This window comes from Dermacentor silvarum, chromosome 3 (genome assembly GCF_013339745.2).
Source record: "Dermacentor silvarum isolate Dsil-2018 chromosome 3, BIME_Dsil_1.4, whole genome shotgun sequence".
Taxonomy (NCBI): domain Eukaryota; kingdom Metazoa; phylum Arthropoda; class Arachnida; order Ixodida; family Ixodidae; genus Dermacentor; species Dermacentor silvarum.
The window spans coordinates 220,139,845-220,163,689 of NC_051156.1; the positions used below are offsets into that span (position 1 = coordinate 220,139,845).

The 23,845-nt window shown below is 52.5% G+C and overlaps 1 protein-coding gene across 4 annotated transcripts in view; it reads left to right on the plus strand.

The window, feature by feature from the left end:
* Positions 1 to 23,845, plus strand: part of LOC119446706 (mediator of RNA polymerase II transcription subunit 13) — a 116,163-nt gene that overhangs the window by 14,260 nt on the left and 78,058 nt on the right. For all 4 annotated transcript variants that reach the window (XM_037711218.2, XM_049664339.1, XM_049664340.1 and 1 more), the window contains exon 2: positions 19,954 to 20,200. In XM_037711218.2, the coding sequence (XP_037567146.1) occupies positions 19,954 to 20,200 (247 nt within the window). The remainder of the gene's footprint in view (positions 1 to 19,953; positions 20,201 to 23,845) is intronic.

Genomic DNA, 23,845 nt, shown 5'->3' on the forward strand with positions numbered 1-23,845 from the left:
GGGGTGCGCTGATATGTGGACAGATGCGGATAGATTGCAGGGAGCGGAGGTGTTTCGGGCCTGACGGTGGTGCAGGATGCTTTGCCACGGATAAGTCGCATTCTCTCTCGATTCTCACTTTCGGGATTCTCTTCGAATTCTCTTCGGATTCTCTGGCGTAACGTTCAGTGCTTTTTTTTTTTTTTCACCGCACTGGGGCGACGAGCATCTCGTCAATGCGCTCCAGAACTATGTGGCGTGCAAATAACAGATCGGAACTGTGCTATTTCTTTCGTCGTTTTTACCTCCGCTGGCTCAGCCATTCAACGCTCGCTGAACGGGATGCCCGACGAAAGTGATCGGTTTAAAGTGTCCTCGAAGCTGATTGATCTCCAGGCATGCTTGAATCGCTTTTGTAGGTCTCGCCTACAAACGCATTTCGATTGACGTCTCACGACTCGGTGTCGTAGTCCTTCGCCCAGCGCTGCGGTCTGTCGACGACCCCCTCAGCGTTCCCAATCACGACTGATCTATGTATAGCCCTTGGCCCACTCTAAATTGTTGCATGCAGGCAACCGTGCCGTGACGTAGGCGGAGGTTCTGGGCAGCGCGGTGCGTTCTCACTCGCTGCCTAGGGTTCCACGTCGTCAAGAGGCGGTTACTGCGCGAGTGCTCGCATGTGTCAAGCCGCTGCCGCCGACTGTCACGCTCCATCTCGTTTCTCGGCACAGGCGCCTCCCATTTCCCCTGGCAGGAACTCCGCGCCAACTCGCGGGGTCCCGTGCCAGCGTCGTGGCGTTTAAACGCGATGAGGCGCATGGGTGACGTGTTAGGCATGATTTAGGCACGAAAGTACTGTTGGATTAGCTGGGACAGTTATCTAGATTGATCCCTTAAGTGCTCAATAATCGGCAACGACAGCCAGCGGAAGCTTAAATGTTAACGGCTGTGGCGGCGCACTTCACACCAGCCGCTAAGCCAGCGGAGCGTTTTTACGTCGCGTGAGTGCATTGACAAGTTTCCCAGTGAGGCGTCGCTCACAAGTTGAAAGTACTGTCTCCATTGTTTAGTGGGTAAGGTATACATAACACTGCACTTGCCAAACGTAATGGCGGCAGCAACAACGGTGCAAGAGCAGGGAGACGGGAAAAAAAAAAAAGAACAGTCGTGTAGACACACACACACACACACACACATTTTTTTTTCTTCCGGCTGCTCGATCTCGTGTTTTTCTCCCCTCCCAAACTTGAACAAGCGTGATCTCCGTGCTTTGCATGTTAGTCGAGACTGTCCTCAGCGATGCGCGTGAGGCTGGAATGTTGGCTAACCTATACTTGCAGCGATCACTGGTTACGGCGCTGTTATTCACGAGCACTGGCGCGCGACATACCGGATATTTTTGGTCGCATAGCGGCTCCATGCGCAACGCTTTAGCTCCGATGCTTTCGTGCGTGGGCGCGGCACATTTCATGGATTTCGCAACGGCTGCATGTCAGCGCACGTAAATGTCAGAACCGTTTTCATTACTTAAGGTTCCACCTGTGCGGTTCCCTCTACACTATGCCGTGGGAGTTCTTTCGTTTTCTGCTCGTGCCCTTTTGCGGCTGCAAAGGCGTATAGCAGCTTGAGTAATGCGGGAGCCGAATACGTCGTCATCACGTTTTGATTTATTTTCCCCTGGATTAACGCCAACTGTTCCTTCATGACTTTCAGTACAGCTAAAGGTCGAAAGTCTTCACGACGCTGCGCATGTATTTTTATTTTTCAGTAATCGCGATAGATTGATTAAATATTAGGATCCCCCCCCCCTTTTTTTTTTCGTTGGCTTGTGGTTTTGTCAAGCTAAAATTCGTTAAAAATAATGCGAAATGTCCGAGCCCACGACCAGTATCGACATATTGTTATTCATCACATGGATTATCCCCCCCTAGAAACGTTATTACCACCGCACCTATTCTTAGCGCAACTTCAGTGCTTCAATCGCTTGCTTTGATTCGTTTCCACTTCTTACCGTAGTCGCCATACGGCAAGATTGTTAACGAGAGCAGGGTCATTTGCACTGTCTACTGCTATGACGTGCAGTTTGGAGCGCTGCACGCTACGCTCCAGCGTTAAAGCGCGCTGGGCTTTAACGACCAGCTGTTTCTGGCCGTGCGCGGGCTTTTATGGGAAACGCAGCTTGAGCGAACACCATTTGAACCATCATTTATAACGTCCATTGTCATAACGCCATACTAATCCACTGCACTGAGTTTGACTTCGACGAACATCAGTCCAGAGAAATTTGTATGTATTTGCGTTTTCTTGTTGTAGTCGACATGTTCCATCTCGGAAATACCCGTACCGCACTTATTTGCGCGGCCAGCCGTACGCGACCAGTCTCAGCCTTCGAGCTGACTTTGAACTGGTACGGGTCTTGACTCAATTTCAGCTACACACCGTGTCGTAACCACAGCTGCGGACGGAAAGCGACTACGTGCAGTGGAGGTGACCTATCGAGATCTCGATCGCTTTCCAGCGGACCATCGGGGCCGGGTGAGGCGCCCGAGTACTTTTGACACATTCGACCACACTGAGGCGACGACATACACGGCGCGCAAGTGCAGCAGGATATCACGTCGTTTTTCTGTTAGATTGTAAAAAGGTTTGTGTATTATCCTTAAGCAATTCGAAGTACATATTTTGTGCCTGTTACTTAGTTCTCTTTTACTTGATCTCGGGGGAATGCTGTGTGCACTATTCAACTTGAGCTCTATTTCGCAGGAAAGGAACGTATCTTAGAACCTGAAGCTCATTCTAATTAAGCTTCGTTGTATTCGGGCTGTTCGCAAGTGCTGCCTTTTAAGTGCGTGACAAATTTTGTGCGGGTTCGGTCGTGGTCCTACGCCCTGGTAAATTATGTATTCTGTTACTCCGAGCATCGACGCCGCGCCCGCAGGCGCTGAGCGAAGCGTCGCTGTTAGCGCGCGTTTCCGCTCTTGCCGGCCCGTCGCGCTCTCGCAGTGTTTCGGCGTTTGAGCGGGGTGTTTCCTTCCTTCGTATCGAGTGTCAGTGCTTTCCGAACGGCGTGCTTCGCCCTCTTTCCAACGTTCAGCTAACGGCAGATCCGTGCCACCGCGTGTGATGATTCACTGCGGGCAGCCGCCACACTGTTGTAGAAAGACAAGCACGTGCGCTTTCCTTTCTTTTTCTTCAAGGAGTTACCGACACACACACACATGTTTTCGTAGTTGTAGAAACTTTATGACACGCTCCACGAGCGTAAACTAATGACATTTAGGAACGTTGTGAAACACGTACGATGTTAGAATTCAAGATAGGTTTCGAAATGCTGGTTACGGTGTCATTTGCATTTTCGTGACGTCATGACGTGAAGCAAGATTTGCGGGCGTTGTGCAGCAGTAAGGCTAGGTATGGTAATGTCGCTCAAGAAAGTAAACAGGAGCACTGCGCTGGCGTTCCCCCCACCCCTCTTCGTTTTGCTTTTTCTTCTTTTGCGCTAACGAAAAAAAAAGTAATGTCACAGCAGTACCGCCTTCCCTCGTTCGTTTCGTGTGCTGGGGGCTGTGACCCCCCCCCCCCCCCCCCCCCCCAAGAAAAAAAAAAAAAAAAAAACAGGAGTACGAACCCGCAATCAAAAAGATGGTGGCGGTGAGTTCCTTTCAAAACCTGGTCAAACTAGCCCCTGGGAGGCGGGGGTGTTATGGTGGGAACCGCAAGTGCCTCTCCTTTCGTCGTTCTGACGCTTCCCTCCATGGCCTGAGGCTACATTGGGTGCGACGGAAACTTGTCGGACAACATGGAAAGCCGGGTTATAACCGGGGTACGCGGAGGCCGGTAGCGTCTGAAAGCCGCTAACTACTCTCCAGAGAAGTGCGACGGCGGCGTACGTATTTGTGCAGCAATGCGCTAGCTCTGTGGCTTTCGCGTTTACTTTCTTGCGAGGGAACTTCCGTGGCTGCTATGAATGCCGCCTGTGCTACTACGGTGGATACCGGCTTGACAGCTGGTGGCTTTTATTTTTTTTTAATTTCTTTTTATCCTGAAGGAAAGAAAAAAGGCTCTGCGTTTTTGACGTCAGCTGTGGTATGGCCTCTTCCAACCATCTGCAAAATAAATTAACATTTTGAAAACTTCAAATCTTTTAGATTCGAAATTGCAATATCCAGTTAACGCTGTCTTGCGTCAGCTGACTCCACCGTATGCCTGCAAATTTCCTCATTGCAACGCCAAGTTTCCTCATGACGCCTAATTATCTGCCCGCCTCGGCTAAGTTTATCTTCCTTTTGAAGCCGTTCTGTTTCTTTCATGCCCGGTGCAGTATAACGTACTAAATTGTCGTTTTGTTGGCTTGCCACCTTGACCTGCAATGAAGTTCAGTAGTTGGTGGTGAAGCTGCTCTTCTCAGTTATAAAAAAAAATGCAGCAGATCCAACGAGTTGGAATCTATATACAGCGAAACTTGTGAGAGTGCATAAAGAGTCGAAACAGGAGTACACGCACGCGCGCGCACACAAATTACACCGAGCCTTTCGTTAAGCGGAGTTGCTGACTACTAGCGAGTACGTCGGACGCCTTGAACGCATTGTGGTTTCGGAGGTAGTATGAACATATGTACGTAGCGTAATTCGAATTTATTCATAACTGCAAGAAGCGTTTACTTCCTGATTACCGTGCAGCCGCGCATGTGCGAAGGCGAGCTTTCTGGTTATTTCTTGTTTCTTTCCCCCGCACGGCCGGCGCCGCCGCTGCCGCAAACGCGCGGAGACCATAGCCATCTGGTGGTGATGCAAAGAACCTAGCGGCGTTGACGCGCGCCTCCTCCGCTGTGATTCGTTAGCCTATGCGGCGACAGGTCACGAAAACCCGGCGATGTTCGCAAAGAAAAGCATCGATTTTAAAAATAGACGTGGGCCGCGTGTGTCCCAGTAATGCGATTATCGCCGTGGAGTAATTACGGTATCGTCAACGAAAGTGGTCTTGGAAAGGGGACGGGCACCTTCTTGTGACGTGCACCCTGAAGTCGTTCCAGTAGCGCACTCAGGATCTCTGCCAGGGGGGGGGGGGGGGGGGGGTTGATAGTTTGCCAATACCATCTAAACAGCACTAATTTCGATTTCTTCACGGGAAATTGTTTAAAAAATGCGCTTTTTTGCGAGTGTGCAGATGATTGCGCGTCTTACATCTTATGGCGAATTCCATTGGGAGAACAGGAGCACTCAAAAGCACGCTGAAAGTGCTCGTTCCAGAGGCGACGTGTTTCAGTGGTCGAACAGGAGTGGGAGCGCCGTCATCCAGTGGTAGAACAAGAGCAGTTTCGCGGCGCCGAGAGCAGCTGGGAGCAGTCCGGACTGCTCTCGCTTGAAAAGCGGAGTACGGAGGAAGTCACGTGGCTTAAACCGTGATATCCTCCTCATTTCTTTTTATTTTGCTTCAGCCGGCGCGCGCGGCGGCAATGGCGGCAGCCTAGCGTGGTTTGTGTTTTGACACCGCTGATTTTGACGTCGGTGATACGAGCGAGCTTCGCAGCGATTTAGCGACAGATCCTGGCATTTCTAGTCCGCCTTGCTTCTCGTCGGATGCGCGGGGGACAGCGGCAGCAAAGCGTCTTCGCCTTGCTGAAGTGCTTGAGACGCTCGACGGTGACAGCAGCGAAAGCTGCTAGAGCTCAACTTGAGATGATCTTCGCTGGCGGAAACGTTGAGGAATGCGTCGGCGCTGCACAAAAGTATGTATACGCCGCAAACGGTGACAGCGTTAAGCCCGACAGATTACAAGATGATCAGGCGTGTTTTGCCGCTCTCCTGCAGAGAATGGTGGGACGTCGATTGCTTTAGTCACATGGTACATTTCTCCTCACAAGTCCCCCTCCCACCTGCTCTCCGAATGCACGCCGTATTCCAGTAGCGGGTCGAGTGTGCCTGCTCTCACTGCGCTGTCACCCGACTCCGCACTGCGCGGCGCCCTGCTCCTCTTCTCCCAATGGAATTCGCCATTAGTTGCAGTACTCAAATGCGTAAGGAAATAAAAGGGGTTCAACAAAAGGGGGGGTTAAGTCGGCCTCAGGGGGGGGGGGGGGTTCCAACCCCCGAATCCCCCCCCGTCGGTGCGCCACTGAGTCGTTCGTATCTGTGCGTCTGCTCACTTTCTCCGAATTTCCGGTTTCGTGTGCTGTTGTCAGAGTGAAAGCTGTTTCTGCTTAAGAGCCCTCTCTCTGGCTCTCGGTCGCCTTGCGAAATGCTGCGTGTTATCCGGGATACGTCCGTGTTGCTGTTTTTCGTCGTTTTCTTTCTATTCTTCGTGCAGTCTGAGTCTGACGTAAGCAAACGAAGTATCGAAAAGGACGCTCAGGAAGCATCTGTGAGAAACATGTTTAGTGATAAGTGGGAAAAAAAAAAAAAAAGTGGCCGGCTGTGCAATCAAGCTAGACCGTCAGAACGGCGTAGACACGACGTCCGGTTAGTGACCCTGACCCATTCTCGGAAACAATCCTTTGCTGTAGCTTTGGTTCTGCTGCGGTTCACGTGTGTGGGACGCCAGCTGATCACTCCACGTTGTCTTGTGTATACATGTAAGCTCCCACAGTGATCCTGACGTCGGGCCTCGTTCCGAATAAATTTGAACGCGCTTTTGAAACTGCTAATGGGTCGATCGCGCTGTGACCTGTGCCAAACACTATAAGCTGCCTTGCTGTGGTTGCATTGGTGGTTAACACTTCCGTAAAAATTGAAGCGAGCCCTGATTGAGTCACTGGGCGTTACGTCTGGGTGCAAACCCTCCGTGCTCTGAGGCAACACCGTAGGAAGCTTCGGGTTAATTTTTGACCGCTCGAGGCTCTTTAGCGAGCGCTTTTGTACACGAGCGTTCTTGCATTCCGCACCCAATCGGGAGGCGAGCTGGGAATCGAGCCCGCGACCTCATGCTGAGCAGCGAAACTAGGCGGGGCCATGGGGGAGAGTAGGCTTATTTTGTAAATTTAGAAAGCGCTTTACACCTGTCCCCGAGCTATGCCACCGCAGTATTTCGCCACGTATTTGCCCATTTCTACGAAGGGCCGGCTGTGCGTCGTCCCGTGTATCAAGGCAACGTCTTCGAGCATTAAAGCGCCCTCTCGCCTTTATCACTTTCATTTCCGTGGAGGTCGACACGGGTCTAGCTGGCAAAAGAAGCGTCGTCGGTCTGGGTTGCCCTTGGCTGTTCGGGGGAGTTTGGTTTTCGTCCTCCTCCACCCCTCTCGCTCGACGAGGCGTGATTTCGGCGTGTGCCGCGCGCGTGTGCTGCCGGTGCCTGGAGCGGGCGCGACTTTGCGGAAGTGACCCGCTTTTCGTGTCGCGAACCACGACGGCGCGGTGGATTCGTCCCCTGCCGTCTCTCCTCCTCCGTGTTCTTTCTCCGCTTGCCTCCTTCCGTCCCACCGCGCGCTACCTGCCTGTTTCCAATGCAGGGGCGTCGTGGCGCAAACCCTGTTTGGGCCTCGTCGCCCTTCTGCCGCAGCGTAACCTGGCCGCTCTTCGTGACGATCTCTCGTAGGAACTGGTGCGAGTGCTCCAACTGGGTGGTCCATGGCATTGCGCGCTCGACATTGGGATTCGGTGCGCGAGTTCAGTTTTGAAAAGGGACCGTTTGGGCCGGGCATTCATTCGCACTTTCCGCCGAAGTTTGCTTACTGGAATTTCTCGATAGAAAGCACAAATAAGACCTAAATTTAGGCTGGGCCTAGACTGTGAGGATGTCTTAAGTAGCTGCATCCGCGGCATCAGCAGCGTCATTTCGAGGGCCAAAAGCAGCTCTATTGACGCCTGCGGACACCCGTCGTCACAGTTGGCAGAAATCGTCCCCGCATAGTTCGATGCACTGGCGATGCGTACGGTTCGTGTTTTGAATAGTGAACAGCGCTGTCAAACGGAGACTGACAGTGCGAACTCTTGCCTCACTGTTTCCCCCCTTCAGAAGCGTGCAACACCGGCTAGTCCAACGTCGCTCACTGCTGCGGTTCGTTTTCGCCGGTTGTGTTCCACCATGAACGCGGTTTCGCTCCCGATCGGCAGTTGCTATAGGTATACTGTCGCCTTCATCGCATTCCAGATGTCATCTCCGCTGTCTTTTTTTGTGTTCCGTCCCCGCGTGTCTGTCTTTCCACGCCTTTCGCAACGGACCGCTCGTGCCGTGTTGCGTCCCTCCTTGTCGAGCGCAGCTGCTGTTCTCGCTGCCCGCGTTATCGGCTCCGTTTATTGTTTGTTGAGCCTCTGCTTGCTACGTCGTATACGCCGACCGTGAGAGAGTTTCTGACCATACAGGTTCCTAGAAAAAGTAGAGGGAGCTACGGAAGCTGTAAACATGGCGGTTCAGCCACACGGATTTTCTTAAACTTCGTTCTTCCGGCTTCAAACGACTTTGCAAATTGATCATTTTCAACGATAGATAGCGCTATAACATCTTTTTTGTATATAGGTTTGCCATTTGTACGCATGTTCGCAGAAACTTATTGTCCTTGCAGTGTTTGGTAAACCATGAACGCTTGGAAATTTACAAAAACAAAGTCTAATCGATACTGCCACAAGAACGTCTGAAGCTACGATTACGAGCACGGAGATTAGACTAACCTGGATTCAGTCAAATTTAGCAATGGCGGCATTTTGAGCCGATCGGACAGGCTACAGCAGCCCTCTGAGCCAGTCACTGCTGCTGACACGGAGATGAATATGGCAGAATTTGTAAACTGTCCATAATAGCATTACACGTCCATGTAGCATTACACGGCCATGTAATGCGCAGGATGGATAACCGGTGGACCATTAGAGTAACAGAATGGGTACCAAGAGAAGGGAAGAGTGCGCCGTCGAGGATCGCAGAAAACTAGATGGGGTGAAGAAGTTGGGAAATTTGCAGGCGGTAGTTGGAATCAGCTTGCGCAAGACAGGGGTAATTGCAGATCGCAGGGAGAGGCCTTCGTCCTGCAGTGGACATGTAGGCTGATGATGATAATGGTAGCTGAACAATCACATGCAGTGCCAGAGTTCCCTCTTGTACTTTTTGTGGTCAACTGTTTCTGACAACCCGTTAGCAGATGTGGCTGACGGCCGGCCCCTCCGACACCAAAGTGTTCGGGGTGCAGCGCGTTCAGCAGTCGCGCGCAGCGGCGCGGGTCGGAACGTCACGTGTCGTAGGCGCTGCCACGCGGTCTGGCCATCGACAGGCTGCCGATGCGCGGCAGCCCGTGTCGGTCGGTGTTCCATCGCTTATCGTCATTGGCTGTGGTTGCGCAGCCCCCTGTTGTCGCGCCCGGTAGGTCAACAGCAGCGCGGCTTGACCCCTTGCGCGTGTGAGAGTCATCTTAGCGGCACGCGCGACAGCCGTTGAGAGACTGCGAAATGTGCGGGACGGGAATACGCCCGGCGTGCCCCTCTTATCCGTATCAGCGCGGCGAAGATAAAGCTTAATTGTGAGGGGGGATTGTCCTTCTTTCGAAACCGCCGGGCGCGATACGAAGAGCTATTCCGGGGGCTTGGAATCAGTCAGACATTGCATCGGCAGCGAGATCGGCGCGAGGAATACCTGTATGGGGGCGCAATCGTGGCAGCCGACGGCGCTTTCATCAGACGGGGCATTGTCAAATATGGAGTAGCGGTGACCTACTGACGTAGACAGAGTTCCTTGGCCGGGTTCATTTTTCCATTTATTGTGGAAACAGCGCTGAAAGAAGTATTCGGCTAGCATACGACTTGCGTGTATATCGTGTCTAGCACGTCGCCAAAATAATTGGCGACGTGCGCAATGTAAACATTACTAATGTGCATGGCCGTGTCAAGCGTGGAATTATTGTTATAGTTGGGGAAAAAATGTATATTGGAAATGCAGCTTTCTATCATAAAAGAAGTTAGGGTGTTTGAAGAACTTTCCATCCAGTCCTGCTGCATTAGACCTGTCATGTAATTGTTTTCAAAGGGGATTTGACCTGTTTTCTTTGTGTGCAAAGGAAGTAATCCCTGGCATAGGATTTGTTAACGCTGTCGGTGCCCTTGATATTTTTTTCTCTAGCTAAGCAGACTTCCGTTCGCTCCCTGCCTGTTGCCGCACGCGCGCGCGACTGTAAGCCGTACTTGCTGTCACGAAGCCGCGTCGCAACGAATCTACGCACTGTGACGCGATCGCTCCACACCTGGCTAAGCTTACACCTGGCTGTCGCGGCGCGCCTTGGCGTTATGTGTGACACAGCTGTCGAGGCTCGCATGAGAGCCCTGTGCGCACTGTCGACTCGGGAGGAGAGCATTGGGGAGGCAGTCCGTAGGCGCGCAACCGTGTATAGCATTACCTTTGTTGAAGCGAGTCACTCAGCGCCATAAAAGTTAGGCAACATTGATCTCGCTGGGAAATTTGCAGTTGACGACGGTGGTCTTTATTTGAGAAGTAACGAGGTCTCTATCTGCCTGATGCAACTTCAGCTGCCGTCGACTTTTCAATAAGCGCGTGATAACCGCACTAGATGTTTGACCTTGCTGAACGTCAGTGATGTAACGCCTTAATAGTAATCTTAGCTGTATTTTTTTCTTTCTTTTTTGAGGACGAAGTACGGCGTACAAAACTCAGTCTTCCACATCTATGCGCAGACAGCAACGCTATATAATAGTATGCCCCAGTTCGAAAGTTACTGTGTGGAAAACTTTACGCAGTAACTGCCAATGTGGTTGGTGAACGAATCAAATGAGTGTGCATTGAATATGGTCGTGCACACACTTAGTAGCTCCTGTTAAGAAGCTCTCGAAGCCACGCTTGTGAACCACCGATAAACGTGCACCTGGCGTCTTTTATCGAAAACCATCGACGTCCTTCGTGGCTGCGTCACGTGTTGCCTGTTTTGCGTCTGCGCAAGGCTACATTCCGGTAAACGAGCGTTTCACCGGCCTTAGCTTCCTCGTCGTTGGTTGCCAAGCCGGTCGTGCGCCGTGCTGAGGAGGGACGAGCACCTTGCGGTGACGGTTGTGCTGGTTGATTTAACCCTTTATGGTCAATTTTTTTGGTTATGAAGTGAAAGATTTATATTACGTGCATCTGAACGAGGAGGCGGTTGTTGTACGCTTCCACATCGACGTTGTAAATGAGGCGGCGCACGACAGGGGAAAAGGAAGTTCCCACTGGAGCGTTTGGCAACGAGGCGAAGGTTTTTCTCGTGAACTACTGACAAAGCAGCGTGTTTGGAACAGCATCTGGTTCTTCGGCTCTTCAATTCACAATCACAGATTAGAAATATGCCCATAGATTATTCGAAAACCATTTTTGTGCCACCCAAGGCAGGTAATGCGCATTAGGCAGCTGGGTCCAAAGGCACAGCACACGCGTGCCTAACCTCAACGGGACGCGCCGCGTGGACGTATGTGAAATATCAGGGAGAGTCACGTTTATCTGCGGCACAGAGTCGTCAAACTACGTAACGAAATATCGCTGACGCATATCTGAGAACAGTTTTTGTTAAATGTTTTTCTCAAAACGTTTATTCTTGCAGGAATAATTGGTCCAGAGTTAAAGCAGTGCTGACAAGACATTTTCGACGTTTCTCTCTTTATTTCGGTTAGACGAAGAATGCTAGCAAGTGCCAGAGTGTCTTACGTAGTTTACCGATTCGCCGCGGTGGTTCAGTGGCGGTGGCATTTCTTCTGCCGAGCACGAATTCACGGGTCCGATTCCATGCCTCGAAGGGACGGAAATAAACGCGCGCGCACGCACTCTCGCAGACAGACAGACAGACAGACAGACAGACAGACAGAGCTTGTGTACTTAGATTTAGGTGCACGTTAAAGAACCTCAGGTGGTAAAAATTAATCCGGGACCCTCCACTACGCGGCGTTCTTGGTAACCCCAGTATTGCTTTGGGACGTTAAGCCCCGTGGATCAATCACTGACGTCACGATGATGTTGGTGACGCGAGGTCCGGCAGTTAGACAACTATGGTATGTTATTAAAAGGTCTTGTAAGCGTTTCCCTCCCTTCGTACTTGCTGAGTCTGATGAGAAAATTGTTGAATAGAGCTTCGACTTCGAAAATATGTTGCAGTACGTCTTTAAAAGGACGCTGAAAAAAAAATTTTGGCTGTATTAGTAAATCACCTTTCTAAACATGAATAAGAAAAAGCCACTACTACTGTGAGAAGAGTGGTGAGCCAGAAAAGGCGCAAAAATAAAAGACGGGCGGCGAACTGTGCCTTGGAAATTCCCGCACCGCAGCTCACCGTAACGTGGTAGGTTATGACGACGTCTGTTCGAGCCTAGTTATTTTTATCGGTAAAGATAGACCATTGCATTCATAAAGAGCCGCCAAAGACTGGAAGCGCAAAGTTTCAAGAAGCTGCACTATGCCACAAGGGCCCCAGGACGAAAAAGAAAAATGTTTTTGGAATACGTGAAGGCCACGTTGGTGTACCGGCGCTGGGTATTCGGCGCAAGATTCAATAAATAGAACTTGACATTAACGAAAACATACTTTTCAGAGAATGCTCTATCACTTGAAATTATTGTTTCTCTTTAGCGTCCCTTCAAAGTTGGCGTAGTGAGTGGGCTCCGGATAATTCTTGTTTTACGCGGTACGTACTGTACTTCCGTCGCAGTGTCAGTGCATGTTAATTTTCTTACACTTGTCGTGACTCGACGTGCAAAATCGAGCCTGCAGTAGAGTAGCAATACCGTGCGGACCTTAGTCTGACCCACGAAAGCCGTAGCATGACTAAGGGTCATGTTCGTTATGTTGCACGCACGCCTGACCGATTTGTTATCGATCGAAGGCCATGCGCCGTCAAGTCCGGATATTGAGGCGCCCGGAAATCGCGTCATTGGCTCGAACTAAACGGTTCGGTTTAAGTGCTCTCGTTTTCGCCTCTCCGTGTCGTTTACGTCGCTCTGGCCCCCTTGCAGCTATTGGGACACGCATCTAGTATAGTTTCTAGTGCTGTGAGCGAGGCTCAGAGAGAGAGAGAGAGAAATATGGTTCTGGGCGTTCTTGGGGTGTCTTCCTCCCGAAGCTTGCTTGCTTGCTTATTTATTTATTTATTATACATACTTTCAAGGCCTAGTAGGCACAACAGAAATGAGTGGTGAAAATATGCAATATTTGCAGTACAGAACAAGAATGAAAAAAAAAATTAAAGTTAGTGGTGTCACAAATGGAGACTGTGGAGGCGAGAAGCCGGTTCCATTCATTGGCGGTTCTTGGCAAAAAGGAATAGTGAATGTTTCGGAAGCTATGCTTACTATCGCTTTATCCGGCACCGGTATTCAGTCACCCCCTCCCCCTCCTTTCCACCTCTTTACCCCCTTTTTCGACAGAGCACTGACACCGGCTATCGGTTAATTGATTTTGACGAAACCGGAGATACTGGAAACCTCGAACCTAAGCGTTCCTACCACAGTTAATTCAAGAAAACAATATTTTTCGGCAAATGTAAGATGGGAAGACGCGTCACTGCGTTTCTAGCTAGCGCCACAGCGCTAACGGATCTTGCCGTCCACTCCGATTTCCGAAGGGCGGCCGTAATCGCGTTCCGAAGTGAACGAAAAGGGCGGCGGAGGAGGCAGCATCCGCGCTGTGCCGTCCGCTCCCTCCTCTCCGCGTGGATGGATGGGCGAGAGCGCTCCCGAGCCTGGAGCGCGGACGCTGAGCGGCTGGCCAATCGATGAGTGCATGTGACACGCGCGGGCAGCCGCCGCCGAGCCTGCTCGGAGGGAAAGCACCCCGGCCGCCGTCGCACGTGTTTGGGCTCCGATGCCGCGGAATCGAGAGGCGGCGCGCTGAGCAGCAGCTCCCCGAGGCGGCGGCTGCTGCTGCTGCTTCCGAAGAAGCGCACTGAGTAGTCCCGTTCCCCGCGCTGTCTTTCCTCCCTCGATCAGATTAGCTGTGGCGCCCTCCTCTGCCTCCCCTCCGACATCGGACTCACAACGCGAAGACGGGCGGCTGTGTCCCCCGCGCGTTGCGTGGCCGTCGCCTGGCAGTTGACAGCGCTCGCTTGCCATCGAGCGCAGCGGCGTGTCGTGGACAGAGGTCGCGGCCGGGGTTGATCCCGCCGGTCTCTCACTGGAGCTCAAAAGACTGCAGCTGAAATGGTTTCGTCGCCACTCTCGGCTTTCGTCCACCGCCGTTCCACTTCTCGAGTGACGACGCGACTGAATTGCTCGTTGTGTTTGGAAAAGGAGATTCGAAAAAAAAAAAAAAAAAAACACGAGGTAAAGGGAATGTGACGAACGCAGCTGGGAGACGTTGCGGTGAGCGTTGTCTCGCTGCGCGTGCGGTGAGGGCGGGGATGATGATGATGACGCCGCCGTTCCCGAGGTCCACCTGCGCGCGTCTCGAACCTTACGCGCGGCCCGACGCACGCCGTAGCGGCGAGAGAGAGAGTGCGGCCCATTGATCGACGCGGTCGCCACACGCTCGTTCCGCTGGAGTGGATGTATATACTTATTTTTTTTTTCCTGTGCGTTCCCTCTCTCTCACATCCCATCCCGCCCGTTTACTTAGGAGCAGGGACTTCGTGGGACGCTTATCTTCCTACTCTCTTTATTGACTCTTCGGCTGGCGTAACAGGATTTTGTGGTCCCTGGCACCAGGAGTCCTTAAGCGTTGAGCTCCTGCTAATGAACTCATGAAGCCTATTTTTGTTTGTTTCGACAGAGAATTCTTCAGACACGGTGCGCAATGTTGCTGTTTTTTTTTTTAATGTTTGTGACTGCACATTCGTAGTACGCGCAGTACGCGCTATCTAACCAACGCCTTTGGAGCAGTGCTATGCAGTATTTCTCGTAGTAACAAGATAATCTCGGAGTCTGCACTGGAGACGTGTCGTTGACGGGCGGATTTTATCGAAAGGGCCACCGGAAATTCTGGTGATGCCTTTGCGGCCATATAGAGGGATTCACGTAACATAAGCGGAACTTCAAAAAGCATACAACGCATGCACAGTCTCGCTAGGTAACCTGATAATAGAGCAACATGTGTCGATCGACAACAGCTGGTACGGAAGGCATACAGCCATACATGTGAACGATGTACCAGCTTAGCTGTAGCTGCCCATGAAACGTGCTGCGTTGTTCGAAATGCTACCGAATCCCTGCTAACGCGCACACCGGGTCCACTTTTGCCGCCACTTCCAAGATCTCCCGTTCTAGTTTTGCTTTTCCATAGCCGACAACCGCCGCATTCTTCGAGGGTTAGTAGCCGCGACTTTTCAAGTGCAAAGCTAGTTTCAATCCTGATTTCATACACAACGGATCCGCAGCCTATAATTGGGGCACTGACCCGTTGGTCCCAGGTAAACACAACCGCAGCTTAACGGAATCCAGCTCACAAGTAGCACATGGGACTTACTGATACTCGTGCTTCACCGTACAGTATTTTCTTGACTCCGTGACGCGTTTACACAGCTGCGCCAACTTGCATGGCGCTGAGAACACAAGCTACAACCTTACCACCTGGTGCTCAAAGCTTTCTGCCATCTTGTGTGACCAGGACTTGGAAAATTCCGACCTAAACATGATTTAGTGACTACCCTTTTAAACAGTTCTAAATGTAAAGAATCAAAAAGTAAAACGACCTTCTTGAATCTTCAGCAAATATGATTACTTTCATTAAAATGTATGCGGAGGTCTAAAAATTGGATGTAATGTGTCTGCTGGAGCTCAAAAGTGAACTTCAGTGAGGCTGAGCACTTGCCGAGTACTTCTACGACAGACATAGCCACGGAAGTTAAGCGTGCTTGACAGCCTACATTTAAAAATGACTAAAAAAATAATTGACCGATCTAAATACATTTACTACCGCAGTTTGTCAGCTTCGAGCTGACGTTCGAGTTGACGACTAGAATTGGCTAGAAAATTTTCACGGAGGACAGGAGTTGCGAAATAGCTTATACAGATGCCCTGCTTCAGAAAGAAGCCCGCGCGTTTGATGTTCAGCGCCCGTGTGATCATTGGGAATGACCAGAGCACATCCTTAACCTCTCATACAGGGCGCTGAGAAAAAGAGAGGGAGGGAGAGAGAACCCACCCGCGAGAGTAAAAGGCCAATCAGTTTTGTGAGGATGACGATAATGATAGCGAGAGATTTTTTGTTCCTTGACCGAAGTCATTTGCGCGAAAGTGAAAGGTGGACGAGATGCTTTCGAAAAAAAAAAAAAGTATCCAAGGTGATTTCTTGCCTCGTTCTCTGCCCCGTTGGCCAGGCATCCGAGATCAGTGTGCGTCATTCATTGAACTTGCACGACCATGCGCTTTCCGGGGCCAGGCCAACACACTGCGCCAACGCCTTTCGCCACCTTCGGGGACGTCAAGGAGCGTCAAATGCGGCTTAATTTGCCGTGTGCAGGGCAGTCGTTCTCTTGTTATTGACGACGACCTTCCTTAGGCTGCTCGTGGCTTCCGCGAGAGAATTGTCTACCATGCCTCGTACCGCTCACACCCTTTCGTTATGGTCACGAAAAGCGCGCGCATCGGATTTCGTAAGGGCGGCACAGCGATTGCGGCCTCCGCATGGGGGGTCGACCTTACGACCGAGGCTGATCTCGCGCCTGGACCAGTTTGGCTGCCGTCGGGTTGGGTAAGCGCCTAAAGGGCGGGGCGGCGCCGCGGCGTGATCTCGGGAGCAGGTAGGGATAAAATTGAGATTACAGATTGGGATCTCTGTTGCGCGGCTTCCGGGCACTCATTGTGGCCCGCTGTACGCGCGGAGAGCAGGATTAAACTGTAAACGAGGGGCAGGACAGGTCGGGTTGGAGGAACCGTGAATTAGTCAGCGTTACTACAAGGGCGGAATCTTGGTGATTATCTGTAGGTTCCGTCATCATTGTTCTGACGAACCTGGTCGTCGTTGACCTTGCAATGACCATAGTTCCACGTCAAGGAAAATCGGAACAGCTTGTTCACCTTTATTCCTGGCCAAGGATAGTTCAGGTGTGCAGACGAAAAACAAGCAATAAAATGTTATTTGAGTTGTAGCTTAATTATTATAGTATGCAATTGTTTAACTATGTACAGCTAAAACCTCACTCTAGCATATGAAAAACGCAGGTATGAGCAAAGTTAAGCTTCTCGCGCTTAGCACAGCATTTTGAGGCATCAAACTAAACATAGCGTGTATGACACGCTGGGCATTACAGAGTTAAAAGAAGAATGTGCTTAGTCTATAGGCATTCGTGTCTGAAGTTGGGATGTCATTCTGAGCCCATTCCCAAAATATCGCCATGCAATAAAGTTTTTATGATGATGATGCCACGCTTGCAACCTTTTCTTATGCTTGCCGCATACGGCGGTGGTTGTTACGTTGGACATTACGCTCTCGGAGGGAAGCGGGTCTCGCTCTGGTCGTGTCTGAATAGCAGGTGAGGAACTCCGTGTCCTTCTCTCGTTATGGATGCGAGGCACGCAGTGTCAAAAGAAGGCCATGCCAAGTCGACTGTGCGCTCCGCCTCTTCGGTCGTCGTCGCGTTGCCGGCGTGTTTAATTAAAGCGGGCCCTCGCCCGCGCGCGTTCTCTAATTGCATTTCCGCCGCCCCGGCCGCGAGTCTCCCTCCGATGGATGGCTTTGCTGCTGAAACGGATCGATGGTTGCTGCCGCGGTAGGGCACCCCCCCCCCCCCCCCCCCCCCTTCCGACGGACCTTTCCGATCGATGTAGCAACAGCCCCGTCGGCATATGCGTTTCCTCGAGGACGCCCGATCCGTCGCCGCCGGCAGAACGCGGCGCGGGTGCGAAGTCGCCACCCCGTGACTCTCCCCTCCTCCACCCTCTTCAGAAACGGGCTTCAGGCAAAGACCCGTCTCCGTGCCCCCGGTCACTCCTGCGTCATTTTGCCTCTTGGGCGCACGCGTGGGAGGGTGATTCGATGATTACGTCGCTGATCACTTGGACCGCGTTTGCCTGAACATGAGCCACTATAATAGCGCCGTGAAGTGTCAATTGGTCACCCCCTCTCTTTTTTTCCCTTCCCCTTACTCACGCACTGTATGACTCGTTGCGATTAGAGGTCGGTTCTTTGGTGGTAGCATCGGTGAATGTGGGATGGCATAATTACACACTCGCCTGCTAAGCTAATTGCCAAAAATGTGTTCTGAGCTATTGTGGTAGTCTCAGAAACGGTTTGTGATGGAATTATCTAACTGTCGCGTCAAACTTTTCTTATTTATTATATTTTATTCACACCTTCACACCATAGTCCCGTCCCTTCTTGTTTCACTTGTTAGTCTTCAATTAAGTTGCGAGAGGGGGGATAATTTATTGGGGAAATGGAGGTCGGCCTCAGAGAATAGTCCTTTAGCTTCTCTGCTCTGAGGGAAGAGCAAATAGGGGTATGGGGAGCGATGATGAGGACAGACAGCAGGGCGCGATTATGTGCACGTTCGTGTCCGAAGGGCCTACTCAGAAACTTGAATCTAAGCCAATGCTGACAAAAAAATTTTGAGAGCCTTTATGGCTCGCTTCGTTGATATTACGTCCAGCCAAGGGCCCAGTTACTTTTTCACTGAACGGCCTGTTGCTAATTGGCGCTAGCGAAGAGGTGTACGCCTGCCGTTCTCATTCATATTCGGGATGAGCAACAAGTTATTTATGTGCTCCATTATTTCAGGTACATTGCACATATCACAGCCCGCGCGTCGAATGCGATGCAAATATTGTCGCGTAAAGGCACCACCTAGTCTAAGCCTGTTCAGGAGACTCGCATGGCTACGTTGGATGACACGCGACATCCGAAGTGTAATGGGAGTCGAGCCCATGAAGACGTTTGTGCGATTGTATAGGTTTTATTTTCAGTGTACATGATTATTACAAGATGCATGACCATTGCACCCTGGATAATGATCCAGGGTGCAATGAAAAATTAACTCATTCACTCATGCGTGGGTGACGTGACCTGCCCCCCACACTACCTGTTCCCGCCATCCTTAGTGCACTTGTAACATCAAACATCAGATTAGCTCCAGATGATCACAGACCGAGGAAACAGTGATGTAAAGTGAAATTCTGGCAGTTATGTTTCATCTTCATGTTTCTTTTCCTTTTTTTTTTTTGCGTGTGTGTTTTGTTGCGCTAACGAGCACTTGCGCTAACGAGCCCTTCAACAAATTGCGACGCGGCCAGCCTCATCGTCTACAGTAATATTCGGCGTTATCGTACTGCCTGCTCATATTTTACCTTGAAATTCCAAATGGACGAACGCTTACTGCGGCAGCAATAGCTGGATAAGGTAACCAAACCGATTACTTCCATTCGATACAAAGGCACGAGAGAGAGAGAGAGAGAGAGACGGAAGACCAGATGGGAAGATCCGGTTTGCTACCCTACGCTGGGGAGAGAGGGGAGGAGGATGTAAAATGACAGCAAAGTCATGGTCCTTTGATGCAGTATTTGCAGGGAACACGAATGGGTTTGTCCACTGTAAAAGGAGACGGCTGGTTTGAGCTAGCCGACAACCGTGCTTGAACAACCGTGCTTGAAATGTGGACAGGAGAGCGCGAAAAGGCAAACGCAGTTACTGCATCTTTATTTTCCGCTTTCTCCCGACTTGACGCGCTGTTATTTGCTTCTGACTGTGCTTATTTCACAGCGTACACTGTCGGGGAGTTTACTCGGGGTTACCTGCGTGTACTTTGACGAACGCACTTGGTTCGCAATTTGTTTGTGCGCGTATTCCAGCAGTGCGCTTTGAAGTAAGTAGGCTGGAACGGTTTCACGCTAGGCACCGCGATTGTAGCTTGCTATTATACAAATACAGGAGCCCTTATTCTGTAACGTTCCATTTAATTTTTCATTCTTGTTAGCTTGCGACCCACCCAGTGGCCCTATACCAGCGATGTGGTGGCGTGCGAGTAATGACCGAGGCAATGGGCGGAAATTAAAATGAAAATAAATGGAACGTTACAACGTGCGGCCCCCGTACTGCTAAATGCTACAGTTTATCCCATGGGCCACGAAAAGCCAGTGACGTGTCCGCGCATCCTCGCAGGCGGACTTGTGTGGCCTCAAATGGCGTCGTCTGAGCACCGAGCACACGTCGTCGGCAGTCGGCGGTGGCGTGGAACCCCTGTCCGAGCCCGTGCTGTGGTCGTTTGCCAAGTGCCTCGCGGCCGACCTGCTGTGCGTCTGGCGCAGGGTGGCCCGGCCCGAGCAGCAGCAGCACCGGCGCGAGCTCTGGCTCTTCTGGTACGGCGAGGAGCCGGACCTGAGCGGCCTAGTCTCGCCCGAGCTGAACGGTGAGTCCTTGGCGTCGTTTCGCGCTGTGCAGCATGCGTTCACACTGTGTTTGGCCTGTCTCTTCAGGTAGCGAATGTCGTCGGTGGGCTCTGACTCAGAAAATAGCGCCTTTTCCTCTTCACAATCACACACTCTCCCTCTGGAGACATTGTGGCGCCCATTTAATTCTGAAGGTTTTCCTGCACCTCCCAGCTACAGATTCCCAAACTAGAACGTGTCTAGCGCGACGCAGAAAATAGGCGAAAGGTGGGAAGGGAAAAACGTCCTCGTGGTCTTTGAGGACGTACCGAATCACGCGGGCTTCCGTTTGGTATCGATGAGGAGTCATTTTTGTGATACCGTGCGTCCACCACAGTGCGGAAGGCATCGAACTTGGCCAAGGTTGGCGCATTCGAAAGAGCCGTAGTTGACGCTAGCGGCGGTGATGCGTCGTGTGACGACAGCACGTACCCTAGCGGCTTGGCGAACACACTCGGCTACAGTGCGCGCAGGCATTTCGCCGATCTGCTCGTACTATGCGCCGGTGTCGGCCAGCAGCATCGTCCCGACCTTGGCACGGATACTCTAGCTAGCGTCGTCGTTGGTCTGGCGTTCGGCGAGGTCGTCAGGGAGGTGCGCGTCGCCTTCCTTAACGTTTGCGGCGACCCAGTCGTGGAGGGGGGGGGGGGGGGGGGGCAGACCTGTCGCGCGCGTCAGCCGACGCCTGAGTGTAGGAGTCGGTGACACGCCGAGTTTAAATTAATTTGTTTGACATACCGTTACTGCCCAGTGGGTTGTGAGAGATGCCGTAGCGAATGATTCCGATTTTTCTCCACCTGAGCTCCCCTCGGTCGAACCGACGACATTGGGCTCAGCAGCGCAACGTCATAGCCCCCTGAGTCATCGCGGCGAGTGCATTTCTGGTTAGAAAGCACCGGTTGGTTCGAAGTATTTTCCAGAGGTGGGGGGGTACAAATGTTTCTTTGCCGACCGCCGTAGCACCTCAGGTCGGCACTTGCAGTGTCGTGTGACTGGCCCGGCATTCGGAGGCGACAGAAACGAAGGTAGCGGCCACGCAATTCCAATAGTAAGAGCCATCCCTTTGTTTAAGGATTATGCAAACGCGAGCTAGCTGTAAATTTCCTGCATGTACCATTCTTTCATCTTGATTATAACATTATTGACGAAGAAAGATTTAATTTTTGTACAAGAAAATAGTACTTGCAGAGGCGATGTCCACGCACAATCTATTAAAATCGTAAGGGTTGCGGTCGTGTCGAGCGATCCCTCAAATTCGAACGTTCACTGGCTCGGCAGTGACGTCCCAAAACTAGACGAGCATTTTCCTATGGGCCAGAAAAGATCATGACACGTTGGCGGAAGGGTTTGTAAACTGTTAGCGCCAGGATCATTGAGGACACGCGCCTATTTATTCACGGGAGTCGCGCTTCGCGAGAGAAGGCGCTGTTTAAACGAACAGCGGCGGCGCGTCACGTCATCTCGGCGCCAGTCGCTCTGCTCACGCACCCGTCCTGGCGCGGGGGGAGCGTGGAAGTCGAGCAGAAAAGAGCGCTCGTGAACGCGCACCGGGAGCCGACGCGCGACGCTGCGAGGCGAGACGAGTTGTCGTCGTCGCGGGCGAGGCAGTCGCGTGACGAGCGCGCGTGCCGGCCGCTCTCGGTAGGCCCACCGCTGCACGCGCGGCCTCCCATATTCCCCCTCCCCCCCGCTGTTTGCGGCCGGCCTTGGGGCGCGCCGTTGCTTCCTCGGCGGTCTCTTCGCCGCGGTGCGCAGGACGCCTTTGGCACCGTGGCACCGCAGGCCGCCTTTGCCGTTTGCGAGCCTGCCGTGTGTCTACTTGCTTATCCGTTTTCCTTCCTACCTAATCTCTTCCTTCTTTTCGTTTTCTTGGCTGTCTTTCTCAAATCATTTATGTTGTAACTGAGACGCCTCCGCAGTCCTCTCCAGTTTTGTTTCTGCAGCTGCGAAACAGCTGTTCTCACCGCCTTCGTGGAGCGGTGGTCGGTTAAACGCCCAGCGTTGGGTTTGATCTCGTCGACCGACGACCTCATTACTCTAGAAAACAAAAGATCCAAAGCGCCTTTTTTTTTATTTTGCTGATCCGCGTACGGCGCGGGTTTAATTATTAGCTCGGCTACTTTTTCTTATGCGCGCATCACAATTGACGTCCGCGCTCCGTTGTTCATTGTGTGCGCGCGGAGATGCGCTCTTGCCTCGGACCAGGCGCAGACCAGCCGCAGCAGCGTGCTCGCTCCGCGCTGTGGCGTATCGCTGTGTCCTCGCTTGTTTTCCCCCTCCCTGGCCACGAGTGGCGGCGGGGTTGTCGCGCGACCTACTTCTGGTTGCTCGCAGCGCCGGCGGGCTTCCGTCTCGGCTGCCAAAATAACGCGGCCACGGGGCACGTTTGCCCTTATGCCGGCGCTGCCCCGCGTTGCGGTGATGCCGACTGCTGCCGCCGCTGAGCTTGTGTACTACCGGTGGTATCCTTCGCAGTTTTCTTTGGGGAGTCGGTCGCGCACCTGGCGACCTCGCCCCTTGGCTGCCGCCTGCCTCTCGCGTATCCTTTCTATTCCGGACCGGGGGGGGGGGGGGGGGGGGGTCGTCGGGCGTGGTGTATTGACCGGTCGGCCCGACGGCGATGAACAAGGAACGAACTGAGTGGGGCTGACTCGCGCAGCAGCCCTCCTGGCTGCTGTCTCCTCAACTGGCTTCTTTCGTCCGGCCCGAAGGAAAGGAAAGCGCGGGCGCCGTGAAGACCGCGGAATGAGAGGAGGTGGAGAAGGCAGTCCCTCCAAATTGCGTGCATAACTGACGAAACACAGCGTCGGCGTTGCGCGTGCCCATCTCGGAAGGAATTTGGCTATCATAAGCCGTACTTGCTTTGAGGAGGTCGTGTTGGCTTGAAGGGCGCTCTCACGTGTGTCGGTGTTTATTTGAAGTCTTGCCTGTTACGCTCACGACTGCCCGTGCCACGGTGGGGTAGTGCGGGGACGGCCCGATAATTTACGCGGGGTCGTTTGTCTGAACTCGGCAGCGGGAGAGGTGCGCTCGCGCTGCCGGTTCCGGCTCATTGTGGGGCGCTCCGTTACAGAGAACAGCGGCGTCAGAAGGCGCGAGCCCGCGGCTTTCATGGCAGTGCACAGAATCGTTGAGCAGCGAGACCGAGCGCGGTGAGAGAGGGGGAGAGAAAGGTCGGGCGTGATCAGGTAAGGGCGCGCGAGCCGGCGGTCTCATCCTTGGCTTTGTCGGGGTAGCCGCCCTTCCCCCGACCGAGACGGTGGGAGAGGCGATACCTCCCGACCGGAAACGGGCCACTTTCTCCCCGCGATCCGTTCGCCGTTGTGTGTGCCCGAGGAATGCCGCCTTTTCTTTCCCCTGCGGAGGTGCGCGGTGGCCTACGCGCCGGTACCGGTGGGCGTCGGGGTGTAGGCCCCCGTGCTAGCGCTCACGTAGCCTTCGCTGCGGCGTGAGCGGTGCCCGCACCGTGTGCGTCTGGCGCTGCGGATGCGGGTTCTTATTTTTAAGTAACATTCAGCATTGTGTCGAGATAACGAAGCACGATGGTTCTGTGCTACTGGGGAGTGTTGGCCTCTGGTGACGGGGTAACCTCATGTGTGTGCAAGACCGGTATTCTGCTTGTGCAT